At 46.0% G+C, this 11,476-nt stretch overlaps 1 protein-coding gene across 1 annotated transcript; it reads right to left on the bottom strand.

The window, feature by feature from the left end:
• Positions 1–505: 505 nt before the first annotated feature.
• On the bottom strand, positions 506–10,442 carry LOC138601242 (uncharacterized). The gene is made up of 7 exons (XM_069672824.1): positions 10,342–10,442; positions 5,756–9,074; positions 3,676–4,383; positions 3,512–3,561; positions 3,365–3,426; positions 2,968–3,285; positions 506–2,389 (listed from the first exon to the last, which is right to left on the bottom strand). The coding sequence occupies exons 2-7, from the start codon at positions 8,873–8,875 to the stop codon at positions 2,373–2,375; spliced, it is 4,275 nt and encodes a 1,424-aa protein (XP_069528925.1). The 5' UTR covers positions 8,876–9,074; positions 10,342–10,442; the 3' UTR covers positions 506–2,372.
• Between the last annotated feature and the right edge of the window lie 1,034 nt (positions 10,443–11,476).

The following is an 11,476-nucleotide window of genomic DNA, read 5'->3' as shown; positions in this document are numbered from 1 at the left end:
GTAATCTCTATTTACAGATTTGCGCGCGACCGGATTTAAATACAGGAAGTGTTCTGGTTTCTATTTGTAGTAAATTTGTAATCCGAGAAGTATTGACCAATCACGGATCAGCAGGCTGCGGCGTATGCAGGAAAAAAAGTCGGAAAGCAGGCGGAACGTAATCCACCGTAATGACATCACGGCTCCCGTCAGCGTCATCTTCTTATGAATCTCTATAAACAGACATCTGCATGCTAACAGCTAACAATCTGTTCTCGTTCACCTTGAGTGACAATGGTGGTGTTATGAGAAAGCTAATTAGTGTTCAGATTCCCCAATGCTCCTATCAGAGCAAAGACGATATAAAGTCTGTGTATTTATTTGAGGTTAAAAGTTTGTTTTTCTGATTTCTTTCAAAAAGAGCAAACAGCGGAGCAACAGCAACACAGTATTATTAAAGTGCAAAACTAACTCACTTTATAATATTCAGTTTACGGTGTTAAAAAAGTCTGTAATGAGCACAGAATGAGCCCAAAGGTAGAAAAGGTTTATTACTGAAAAGGCATCGAAACATTCCCTTTAAACTGGTAAACATGTCAGAGTTACATTCTCAGAGGGTGAAACAGCTGCACTCACTTCCTGTCGTCTCTGTGCAGCGTCGTGCTCAAACACAAGATGACTTCAGCGTCGCACTCTTCATACAAATCATACAAAAACACGGGAATGCATTCATGTGATTTACACGGTCCTGTAACTACGTCTCATGCAGGAAGTCCTCCTCCGGACCCTCGACACTCACAGAGCTAACATGGAGCTATCTACAGATATGAACATCAGATCAATAAATAATAAATAAAGTGTGTCACAGCACAGTCAAAGAAACATTTGGCATCTCAAAACCACGTCAGTATTTAGAGTATTTACAGAGCAGGAGGTTTGTTTTTTCATCACAGGCTGATAGAAACTGCAGGAAAAGCTGCTGTAAAAAAACGTAGAAAAGGTTTGAATATCAGAGCTCGGTGCAGAACCAGAACCACTTATAAAAACATGACACGGTTCTGGACCTTCATGCAAGAGTTCAGGAGCTAATGAGGGTCTACGACAGTCTGGGACCTGAATGCAACGTGCCAGCAGAGCAGAGAAACTTTATACAAACCAAACGATCAAGTGTTTAACAGTTATCTTCTCGAGGCTTTAAATCTAAACATCACATATCTCTGTGCCCGTGCTGCATTAAGACGTCTCTTTAACCCATTGTTTTTCATCTTTGTTGGATCATTACACATGTTTGATGTACTTTAATCCCTCTTTTAAAGCCCTGATGTATCTCACAGTTTGGTGAGGAGGGCCGTTACACCTGCACGAGGATGAGGAAGAGAGAACGATCCTCCTCCCACAACACTACAGCTGGTTTAAACTCACTGTTTCATTAACATAGACTGTATATAAGAAGTGAATCCAACGCTCAAGTGTTAAACATGCATTCTTTCTAATGACCAGCAGGGGGCGACTCCAGAAGTCTGATCCTATTGAAGTCTATGAGAAAATGGTCATCCCTCTCTCTCTCTTTATTCCCTCAGTAAACATGTTCCTGATGACTTTATGGTCTCAGTCTCTAGTTTCAAGTCTTCTTCAGCACAGCATGATGTTCATTCAGTCACTGATGCTCCCACTGAGAGTCACACAGACCAGGAAGAGGGGAGGGGTTAGGGCGGGGCTACCTGTGAGTGACAGGTCGCTACCATGGCAACCTGAGAATTGTCATGTTCAGCATTTGGATGCATCCTCTCTTTTTGTTTAAAGTCTGTTTGTAGCTAGCAAAAATTAGCATCCAAATGTATTCACACTGACTCACAACCCCCTCGCTCCTCTTAAGCTCCTCCCTGACGTCCATATATGGTCACTACTGGCCCCCAAAAAAACTAAACTTGAGCCTTAAAAATTGTAGTCCACAAACCAACAGAGACATTTTGTTTACTGCGTCCACTTCTTATAAACAGTCTATGCTCAGCTGACACACATTAAGGGATTACTTTAAATCTCCAGTGGAAAACTCGTAACAGATTGTTTCCACTGTGTGTGTGGGAAACACTGAATATACAGTTTTATACGTATGTCCTTAAAGTGACGGTCCAGAATAGTTTTAGCCTCGCTTTGCACAAAAGTCTGAGTTTAAATGTTTAAACATGATTCAAAGTTCTGGCATCATCAATATAAATAAAGTCCATGCTGACTTTTATAAAAGCGCATCACAGCCCTGGTAGGAAATGAGGTAAATCTGCTGTGTAGGTTGAATGTCCGCCTCACAGCGTCTCTTTCAATAAAGGATTAAAACAGATAAAACAATAAATAAGCCGTCCTCAGGTGTCTCCTGCAGGCGTCTCCTCTCCTGCTCACTCCCTGTGCGCCTCTGCAAAACAATTCAGACTGTTTTTGTAAAAGAAAACAACACTTCCTTTCTTTCCCATCTACATCTTTAGCCCTTTCTACTCTGTGGCTCCGCCTCAGCGCTGTGACGAAGCTCCGCCCTCATGCTGCCTTTGCCATTTTACATTCAACCAAGCAACGCCGGCGAAACGGTGTCTGTGTAAACAGCAGAGCCGGAAGGACTGAACCTGGCCTCTGTGTATTTGAAGCACACATGTTTGTTTACCTCTCTCACACAGTTTGCTTCCAGAACGCTGTAAAAACACACACTTCACGCCGGCGTTGCTTGGTCCAATGTAAAATGACAAAGGCTGCATGGCGGCCCCTTTCACACTGCCAGTTTAAGGACGGACTGTTGCGGCTCTGTTACGTTTCTTCTTCTGTTTTGGCTGCATGACGGCGGAGCTCTGTTACGACGTTGGGGCAGAACAGGAACGTAACAAGGGCGTCACATAGAAGACGAAACATTACAGAGGTGTAATAATCCCACCTTGAAGTGGCAGTGCAAAAGGGGCTTTAATCTACAACACTACATGTCTCCTCTCTGCAGGTGTTCTGTACCTGTCAGCGCCTCGCTGTGTCGCTGCAGCTGGCTGGTGAAGAATCGTTCCCGTTGAGACACCTGCTCGTCCCAGGCCTCCAGGATTCTCTGGTGCTCGGCGGGCTCCAGGGTCAGGGTGTCTGGGTGGGCTTCATCGATGTGGGCCCTGACCCCCTCCAGGCTGTGCAAGTACTGCTGCTCCCCGCACACCATGCACACCAGCAGCTGGTTCAGGGGGTCGAAGTCCATCAGGTACCGGTTCCTCCACACGGCGTCAGAGACGGGGCCGTCCTCTCCGTTATTGTTCTCATAGTCCATGAAGAGAAGCTCCGACTCATCTGCGGCGTTTAAAGAGAGAGAGTTTTATTTCACCTCGATTATGAGCGTCTAATAAACGTGACAGAGTCGATGCTTCACCTTCTAGTGGCGCCGTGTAGTTCGGGTATGAAAAGGATGAAGGGTCGGTGTCCTCTGACGGGCTGTGATGGAGAGAGAACAGTTCTTTACCATCCTACACAGAGCTGGAAGTGAAACTGGTGTTACAGAGAAAAACAAACTTCTCACCTCATCAGATGTTCTGACTCCTCAGAGGAGTTCACCCACTGACCAGAGTCCTGCAGGAAGTCAGAGAGGGACAAACATCTGTTTGTGGTCTTATGTGTCTCTATGTAAAACACGTTTCCCTTATTTTATATGACTTCATTAGTAATCAGTGTTTCTTTATGTACCTGTGCATCTCTTTCCTGTGTTTGCAGCTCCTGTGCAGGTAGGATTGGTCTCCAGGCGTTGATGGATCTCCTTGGTGTTACTCCCCTCTCCCTGATGGCCTTCCTGGCTCTCTGCTCCTTCTTTTTGATCCTCCAGTACTCCCTCTTCCTCCTCAGGAAGTCCTCCTCGGACTCCCCGGGGATGGGCTTTGGAGGAACCATGGTGCTGATGGGAGCCAGCTTGTTGGGACTGTGCATCACATGTGTGGGACTCTGGAGGTGGGCACAGGGGATTTTTATTGGACTGAGGGTGGAGTTTGGAGCTTGAGGAGGGGGTTCAATGGGGTGCAGGTTGATGCTGGTGAGCGGGTTGTCAGGGGGCTTCAGAGTAGGAAGGGAGGGTGCAGAGTCTACGTCTGTGCTTCTAGAAATCCACTTTCCTGATCCTGTCACGGCTTGCTGCTGCTTCTCTGGAGCTGCGAGCGAGTCTGACCTGATCTGTGACGGCCCGATGTTTCTCTGCTCTGAACCGGAGACCCTGTTGACAGGCAGTTTGACCTGCAGTGTGTCAGGTGACCGTTCAGGATTACATGTTACAGGGCTTACGAGCAGGACTGTGGGGACACTGGTCACTGCAGTCAGAGAGGCGATGGATGGCCTGGGCTGGGGGGCTGGTTTGACTGGAGGATTTACGCCTTTAACAGTGTTGATCAGAACGAGGCCTGGAGCCTGAAAGACACAACATGAACACATTGAATCAGACAATCTTTCTTAAACATGCACACATGTCCACCCCTGCTTTAACTTGAAGGAGGCCCCTCTCCGTCACTCTCTCTATTTTTGCAAGTGTCGGATGGCAGACAGAGGTTTGTGATGATTCAGGTTTCAGCAGGAGAGGGCACCGGGGTCTCTACATGACTTCTGAGAGTCTCCAGTTTAGGATTCATCATTGATCTAAGGTGCAAAGCTAATCATTTTAAGGATCACCTAAAGTTACACTGGAATTCACGTGCCTCTGTACCTCATCAGTAAAACAGTACGCTTCCTGTTCCTCTATATTAACTTCGTAATTTTATGCTGTCAAGGAAAACAAAACAGTGGACATTGATCCATCATCTGCACCGCTGATTCTGTTCAGGGTCGCCCGCGGGGCTGGAGCGTATCCCAGCTGTCATTGGGCGAGAGGCGGGTTTATACCTAGACTGATCACCTGTCAATCACAGGACTGACACAGAAGCTGTGTCTCAATTCAGGGGCTGCATCCTTCGAAGGACGCGGTCTACGAAGGCTGCATCATTCGTAGCCTGCATCACGCTAAAGCCGAACTGAAATGAAACGGTCTGCTCTACGGAGGATTTCCTGTTTGCGTCACCAGCTGTTCCCACCCTTACCCTTGTGTCACCGAACGCTGCTCCTGTCACCTAGCAACAGGTTAACTAGCTAGCATAACTAACGTCACATAAGTTTAACATAAATGTATTCGTCGACCGCCTGAGAGTCCGCCATCTCGCTTGAGAGTCCGCCATCTCGTTTAAGAGTCCGCCATCTTGTGTGAATTGGCGCAAAGTGAATCTCAGGATACGTTGGACTTTTCCCAGGCCGCAAAGGATGCACCCGATGGATCCTTCGTGGCCTGGGAAAAGGAGGATGCATTTGTCGGCCGCATCTGAAGGAGCCTTGGAATTGGGACAGCCTTCGATGCACCGCTGTGACGCAATCGGCCTTCAAATACGTCATTCGAAGGATGCAGCCCCTCAATTGGAACACAGCTAGAGACAGACAACCTTTCACGCTAACCTTCACACCTATGGGGAGGTGGGAGAGAACCCACGCATGCACGGGAAGAACATGCAAACTCCACACAGAAAGGCCCAGTATGTCCAAACCTGAATTTGAACCACGAACATCAGTGCTGACAACTGCACCACCGTGCAGCCCGGACAACAAAAGTGATTATCAACATAAGTGTCTGGAAACTGAAAATAACGTTATTTACAAGAAGCTAGCTAGCAACAGATGCAAGAAATGTTGACGTTTGCTTCTCTTAAACTTTGGGATTGAGGTTGTAAGAAATGAACATTATTAAAACGTGCCACATCACCTGGATGTTCCTCTGGGGGAGCCGACTGCTACCCTCTCCCGCCCTGTCTTTCTGCCTCGCCTTTAGCCGGGCCCTCTGCTGCCTCTTCATCAGCTTCCAGTACTCCCTCTTCCTCTGCAAGCTGCTCAAACCGCTGTGCTCCATCCGCACGTTGCGATATTTCTGTGGTGAAGGAGTGCTGCTGTTTTGGGTTGGTTCTTGTGCTAGACACTGTTGTTGCTCTGGTTGTGGTTGATCTAAGGGTAGGTGATGAAGCTTTGGGGGCTCTAGGGAACAACTGTTTTGGGGGACTGCGTTTTTGGCGCAAAGCCTCTGAGTTCTGCGTGGTGAGGACGGGCCATCAGAGGCGTCCGTCGACGGGTTAATGATGTAGTTTTTAGGTGTCTGGGATGAGTGCTCACAGGTGGGATTGGGGACAGGAGGTGGAGGAAGTGTCTCACTAATTTGGGGGGAGTTTTTGAGATGAGGGCTTGGTGAACCAGCTTGTGCAGAGGCATCAGAATCCGGCTGCCAGCTTTTGATCTCCAGCGTCAGATCAGCAGCGATAGGAGCCACCTCATCCTTCTCAAAAAACAGCTGCATGAGATTCGGCTTCATCTCTGGTTCAGACGCTTCGTCCTCTATTTTAACGTCAGTCTGTTCACTTTTACACTCCGTCACAGTGCTGAGGGATTCCTCCAGGAGTTTCTTCATAGAGGCCACGGCTAGCAGCGTGGTAGCCTGGCTGTCTGCACTCAGAGCTGGGTCAGGCACAGGCTGAGGCACTGGAGGGGGTGATGGGGAGGTTGGGGGTTTGATATCTGGACAGATGGCTTGTTCTGGTTGGGAATTTAGGTCAACTGCTGGCTCTTGTTTTATCTCACTTTCATTTGGTGTAGCAGGAATGCCGTTGCTGGGGAGAGGTTGTGCCTTTTCTGTATTCCCTGAAAGGTCCCTGCTCGGTTGTACCGTTACTGCTCCTTGTTTCTGGATCCTTCTCCTCTGTAAGGCCCTTGCTTGTAAGATGCCCTGCTTCAGTCGGGCAGCCCGAGCCGCTCGCTGCTCGCGCTTCTTTATCCTCCAGTACTCCCTCTTCTTCGCCATCCTCTCCTCTTCTGTCAGCTCAGGATCCAGACAGGATGCTGATGGAGATGTCGCACTACTTGAGACGGCCATTTTCATGACACAGCCTCCAAGGGTTGACGCTGCCGTTGATCCTCCACAAGGAGCATTTTGAGGGGTCTGAGGATGAGTGAGTTTGAGCTGACCTACAGTTTGGATTGATAATGAGTTAGGAACACTTGTGCTTTCAGTCCTCGGTCTGATTGGAAGAAGTTTCGGAGGCTTGTTAAGTCCAGCAGGAGGAAAGGAAACTTTCACCTGAGCTGGACGGTGTGGAGGCGTATGTGCATGAATGGGTGAAACAACTCTCTGTTTGGTATCCGGTTGATTCTGAGGTTTTAAGACTGGAGAACTTTTAGAAACTACTAGTTCCTCCTCTTGTTTGTGTGCTGCTGTGTTGTGGTCTGTAGGAATGTTGATGGTCACCGTCCCGTCCTCTTTGATGAACCCTCCGATGGTCTCCGAGGCGTGGGTAAGGGTACAGCTTGCTGATTGCGCTCTAGCCCTCCTCATCTCCTCAAGGATCTTCTGATAACGCTTAACTCTTCGCATGAGACAGTCCTTCTCCTTCAGACGAGCCCTCATCTCCATCGACAGTTTCGCTCGCTGTTCACGCTTCTTAACCCGCCAGTACTCTCGCCGTTTGGCGATGATCTGCTCAGGTGTGTCGTTGGGGTCGACTTTGGGAATATTTCTGGTTCCAAAGAAGGAAGCAAGCATTGGGGATTTACATCTTAAGCTCCTTTGATTCATGAAAGTCTTTTGGGCATCAATGAACCGTTGTCTGGGTGTTTTACATCGTGCAAAGCCTCTGGAAACATTAGAAAGATGAACATAATTTTGAAGCTTTCTTTGTGACTCTCCCGTCTTTTTCACAAAAATAACTTCAGGTGTGATGGCTGTCCTGGTCCTAGGTGGGTTTTGGGCTTTTATCTGATCTGCTCGCAGGTTACCTGCAGCTAAACTTTGTTCCCCAGTTTGCAGTTTATTATTTCCCCTTCTTGCAGATGCAAAAGAAGGTTGGACCTGAGTAGGACACTGCTTCTGGCCAACTCTTCTCAAGAATGTCTGAGATGGAAGATGTGTAAGAACCGTGCCTACCATGAGTCCTGTTTTTTGTGCTGTTTGCCTCTGTGTTGTCACTTCCGAGCCCTGCGTCCTCTCTCTGGCTTTAGCTATCCGAGCTGCCACCTTTGCTCTCTGCTCTCGCTTCTTGATCCGCCAGTGCTCCCTGCGCCTGGCTGCTCTTTCCTCCTCTGACTCCAGTAGAGGTTGCGAGATGCTAACACCTTTAGCCCTCTGCGAGGTGACCAAGGCACATTTTGTTCCACTAAGAGGTGTTGTGTTTGCTTGTTTGCCCCGTAGAGAACATGCAAACGTCCTTCCTGTGGTCACATTTGTGGGTAAGAGTTTGGGCTGAATGCGGGATTCAACTTGTGCCTTCGGTTGTGTTTTGGGGACGGATGCTCCCTGCATAGACACACATGGCTGAGGTGTTGTTTTAGTGAAGCTGCCATTGGTTATTCTGGTCACTCTGGCTGGAGGCACTGAGGAACTGGTGTTCAGCTTGGTTCCACCGGCTGTGGGTGAGGTAACGGCTTTGATCCCAGCACCCCTAGTTGATTTTACTGTGGTGGTGTCGCCCCCAGCACCTCTGGCTGAGATGGAATATGAAGCTGGCACCTGAGGCAAGACCTTGTTGAGTTCCATCGTCTGGAGCCACTTCTCCTTTTGGCTTTCAGGGGCTTCAAATGAGCCGTCCTCCACCGTCCTTCCACTGCTGTTTGACTCTTCATGACTCTGCACTGGAGAAGAGAAAGCAGCAAAGGAGCTTTTTAAGAGCTTTTCCCCCCGAATCTCTTGTGTCCGCTTTCCTCTCCGCTCTGACAGTCGGGCCCTCTGCTCTCGCTTCTTGGTCCTCCAGTATTCTCTCTTCTGAGCGAGCGTGGCATCATCGTACTCTGCGGCGGGCCGGTAGCGGTGGGATGTTGAACCACCTTTACCTTTTGCAGTTGGCATGCTATCGCCAGCTTGGACAGCCGATCAGTTCTCTTCCAACAGTACTGGTTTTCTCTCCCCTTGTCATCCCTCTCAGTCCAGAATCCTCACTGCCACTAGCTTACATGGCGTCCTCCTGTTTGATGCCAAAGTAGTTGTAGTTTTTGCTCAGGTGAGCAGCAGCCAGATCTCTCAGACATCACATCGGTATGCAGGTGTCCTGAGGAACAGACATAAAACATAAAACATGTAACAATTCATCAGTGACACTCATCAGTGGACTTCATGGTCATGCAGATGTTACAACCCGGTGTGTACGTTTTTATTTTAAGAAAATAAAACATACAGTATAAATATTCCATGCATAGTTCTTTTCTGAACTTAAGTAACACCCCAAACTGGGCGAACAGCCCATCATAGTTTAGTATTATGGGGTGGCACCTCAGCCAATCAGATTCCAGGGAGGAGGGGGGCATGCCACCCCATGCCACCCACTTAAAACGCCCCTGTTCTCAACATTTTGACTTTATTTGCAACTTTTCTACTTTATTCTAAACCTTTAACTTTAATCTCAACAATTCGACTTTATATTTGACATTAAAACTTGTTGAAATGTAATTAAAATTAAAAAACTTCCTCCACTCATTGTTTTCCTCATGTCTGGCCTTAATGAGCTGCCACAGGTACAACATTTGAAAACACCCATGCATGTATTTGTATCACGCGTCTCATATGAGGTGTGATACATTCACATCTCAGCTCATGTGTTAACAGTTATTCAGCTTTCAGACAGTTCACCTGTGACAACATTAGCTCCGTGTGTATTGTCCTTAAAATCTTCATTCAACACACTACAAACATCACAGTCTGAACCAGTGTCGCACATGTTTTCAGTGACGCCTGTTTCAATGGATTAAATGCAAATGAAGACAATGCATGTATGCACTAAACCGCCCATCTCCTCTATCACAACACTAGTAAAGAGAATCTCCACGTGAGACATCTTACAGCTGGCTAATAATCAAAAGGAAGCTTTTAACAGCATAAATATTAAATATTTGTACATTTCCACAGCGTGTTTAGTGATTTACAGACGTCGTGTTTGTAGGCTACAAAGCTCCAGGAAGCAGGAAGGAAGCGGAGTGACACTGTCCCTTTAAACCTGTCCCTTTCTATCACAAATTATATCTGTCGAGAGCCATTTTTATTCTTTATTCTGTCTGTTTGACTGTAAACGCAGAGAAGCGACCATACTGGAGCGGAAATAACATTACGCACAGAAATGTGGTAGAAAACGAGAGAAAATAGAGCGCAGATCGAGCATAAAGCGCCGTGTCTCTGCGCTGCACAATGGACAAGATCTCTTCCTCCTTCTGTCCACACGGACTGGCGCCTGTCTGAGTCTAAAGAAGCCACAAAACCCGCACACTACCGCCGCAAACCCGCACACTCGGAAACATGCGGAAGAAAAACATGCAAACCCGTACCTTTCAGTTACACCTAACTTTCCGGGACAGTTTGTGTGAACGTTTTTAGGACAGATTTTGTGCCAGGACACTGCAGCTACTTTCCGCCAGCCTGCCGAGCTCTGAGGCTGCCCTGACAACGCTGAAAAGTACCAGGATGTGGGACCTGGATGCTCGGTGTGTGCGTGTGTGTATTTGTGTGTGTGGACACTCTCAGAGACATCCAGTACACACCTCCTTTCCTCCTAAAACCCATTAACAAAGAGCATTAAAATAATTAATCAAACTTATGAGTTATATGGAGGCAAATCCAATCACCGTTCAATAAACAAAGCAGTAACGAGATGATGTAAAGTTAGCGTTCAGATAGGCTATAGCCTACTCTGTAACAGCTGTGCAAAGGTTTATTGATTCATTGGCTGTTTCAGACATGACCTCATTTGATGCCGAGTTTTGTGCAGAAATAGTGATTTGTTGCACAAATGAATTACAGTGTTTGTTACTGAAAAGAGGTTCGAAGTACGGAGGTCAAAAGCCGGCAAAATGAAAAATAAACAGCTAAAATAATGACTCAATAAATAAATGAATATTCCATTAAATGTAATAAATATACAACTAACAACAACAGACATTAATTAACTGAAAAAAATGATAATAATTTATGTTCCTGTTTTGATTTTATTTATGTATCTGATCTTTGTATTATTTCCTCCATATCTTTGCTTTTCCAGCTAAATTATTTATTTTTATTATTTAACACAAATATTTACCACTTTCTCATCCTAAAATGTTTTTTAATTATTTATTCATTTTTTTGTAGTTTGTATATTTACATATTTATTTTTCTGTTTTCTTCTTTCTATTTTTTTATTATTAATTCTTTATTTTGGAAGCTTCTATCTTCCATACAATGTCCAACAAAATGACACTAAATCCAATTTAACTTGATTTATTTCAAAATAACTCCACAACATTTTTATGAATATCATAAAATAATTGAAACAATTATTGACCAGTCTAAAGTTACTGTATGAAAAAGAAAACTTTATCAATCCTAATTTCTAGAAATCAAAATAATAAACAGAAATATAAGTAAATAAATCAAAAAATGCTGAATAAGAGATTATATGTTTAGAGTTGAAATACTTATCGGAAA

This window comes from Semicossyphus pulcher, unplaced genomic scaffold, assembly GCF_022749685.1.
Source record: "Semicossyphus pulcher isolate SPU_LCO1_2020_fin unplaced genomic scaffold, fSemPul1.0.p SCAF_21, whole genome shotgun sequence".
NCBI classification, from domain to species: Eukaryota; Metazoa; Chordata; class Actinopteri; order Labriformes; family Labridae; genus Semicossyphus; species Semicossyphus pulcher.
Note: the sequence above shows the minus strand (reverse complement) of the source record. Positions and strands in the feature narration are given on the sequence as shown.

Coding starts and splice junctions, on each gene's coding strand:
- LOC138601242 (XM_069672824.1), bottom strand. CDS start 8,875: ATGCCAACTGCAAAAGGTAAAGGTGGTTCAACATCCCACCGCTACCGG. Junction 4,384..5,755: donor TCCCCCAGAGGAACATCCAG/GTGATGTGGCAC, acceptor TGTGTCTTTCAG/GCTCCAGGCCTCGTTCTGAT. Junction 3,562..3,675: donor CACAGGAAAGAGATGCACAG/GTACATAAAGAA, acceptor GACTTCCTGCAG/GACTCTGGTCAGTGGGTGAA.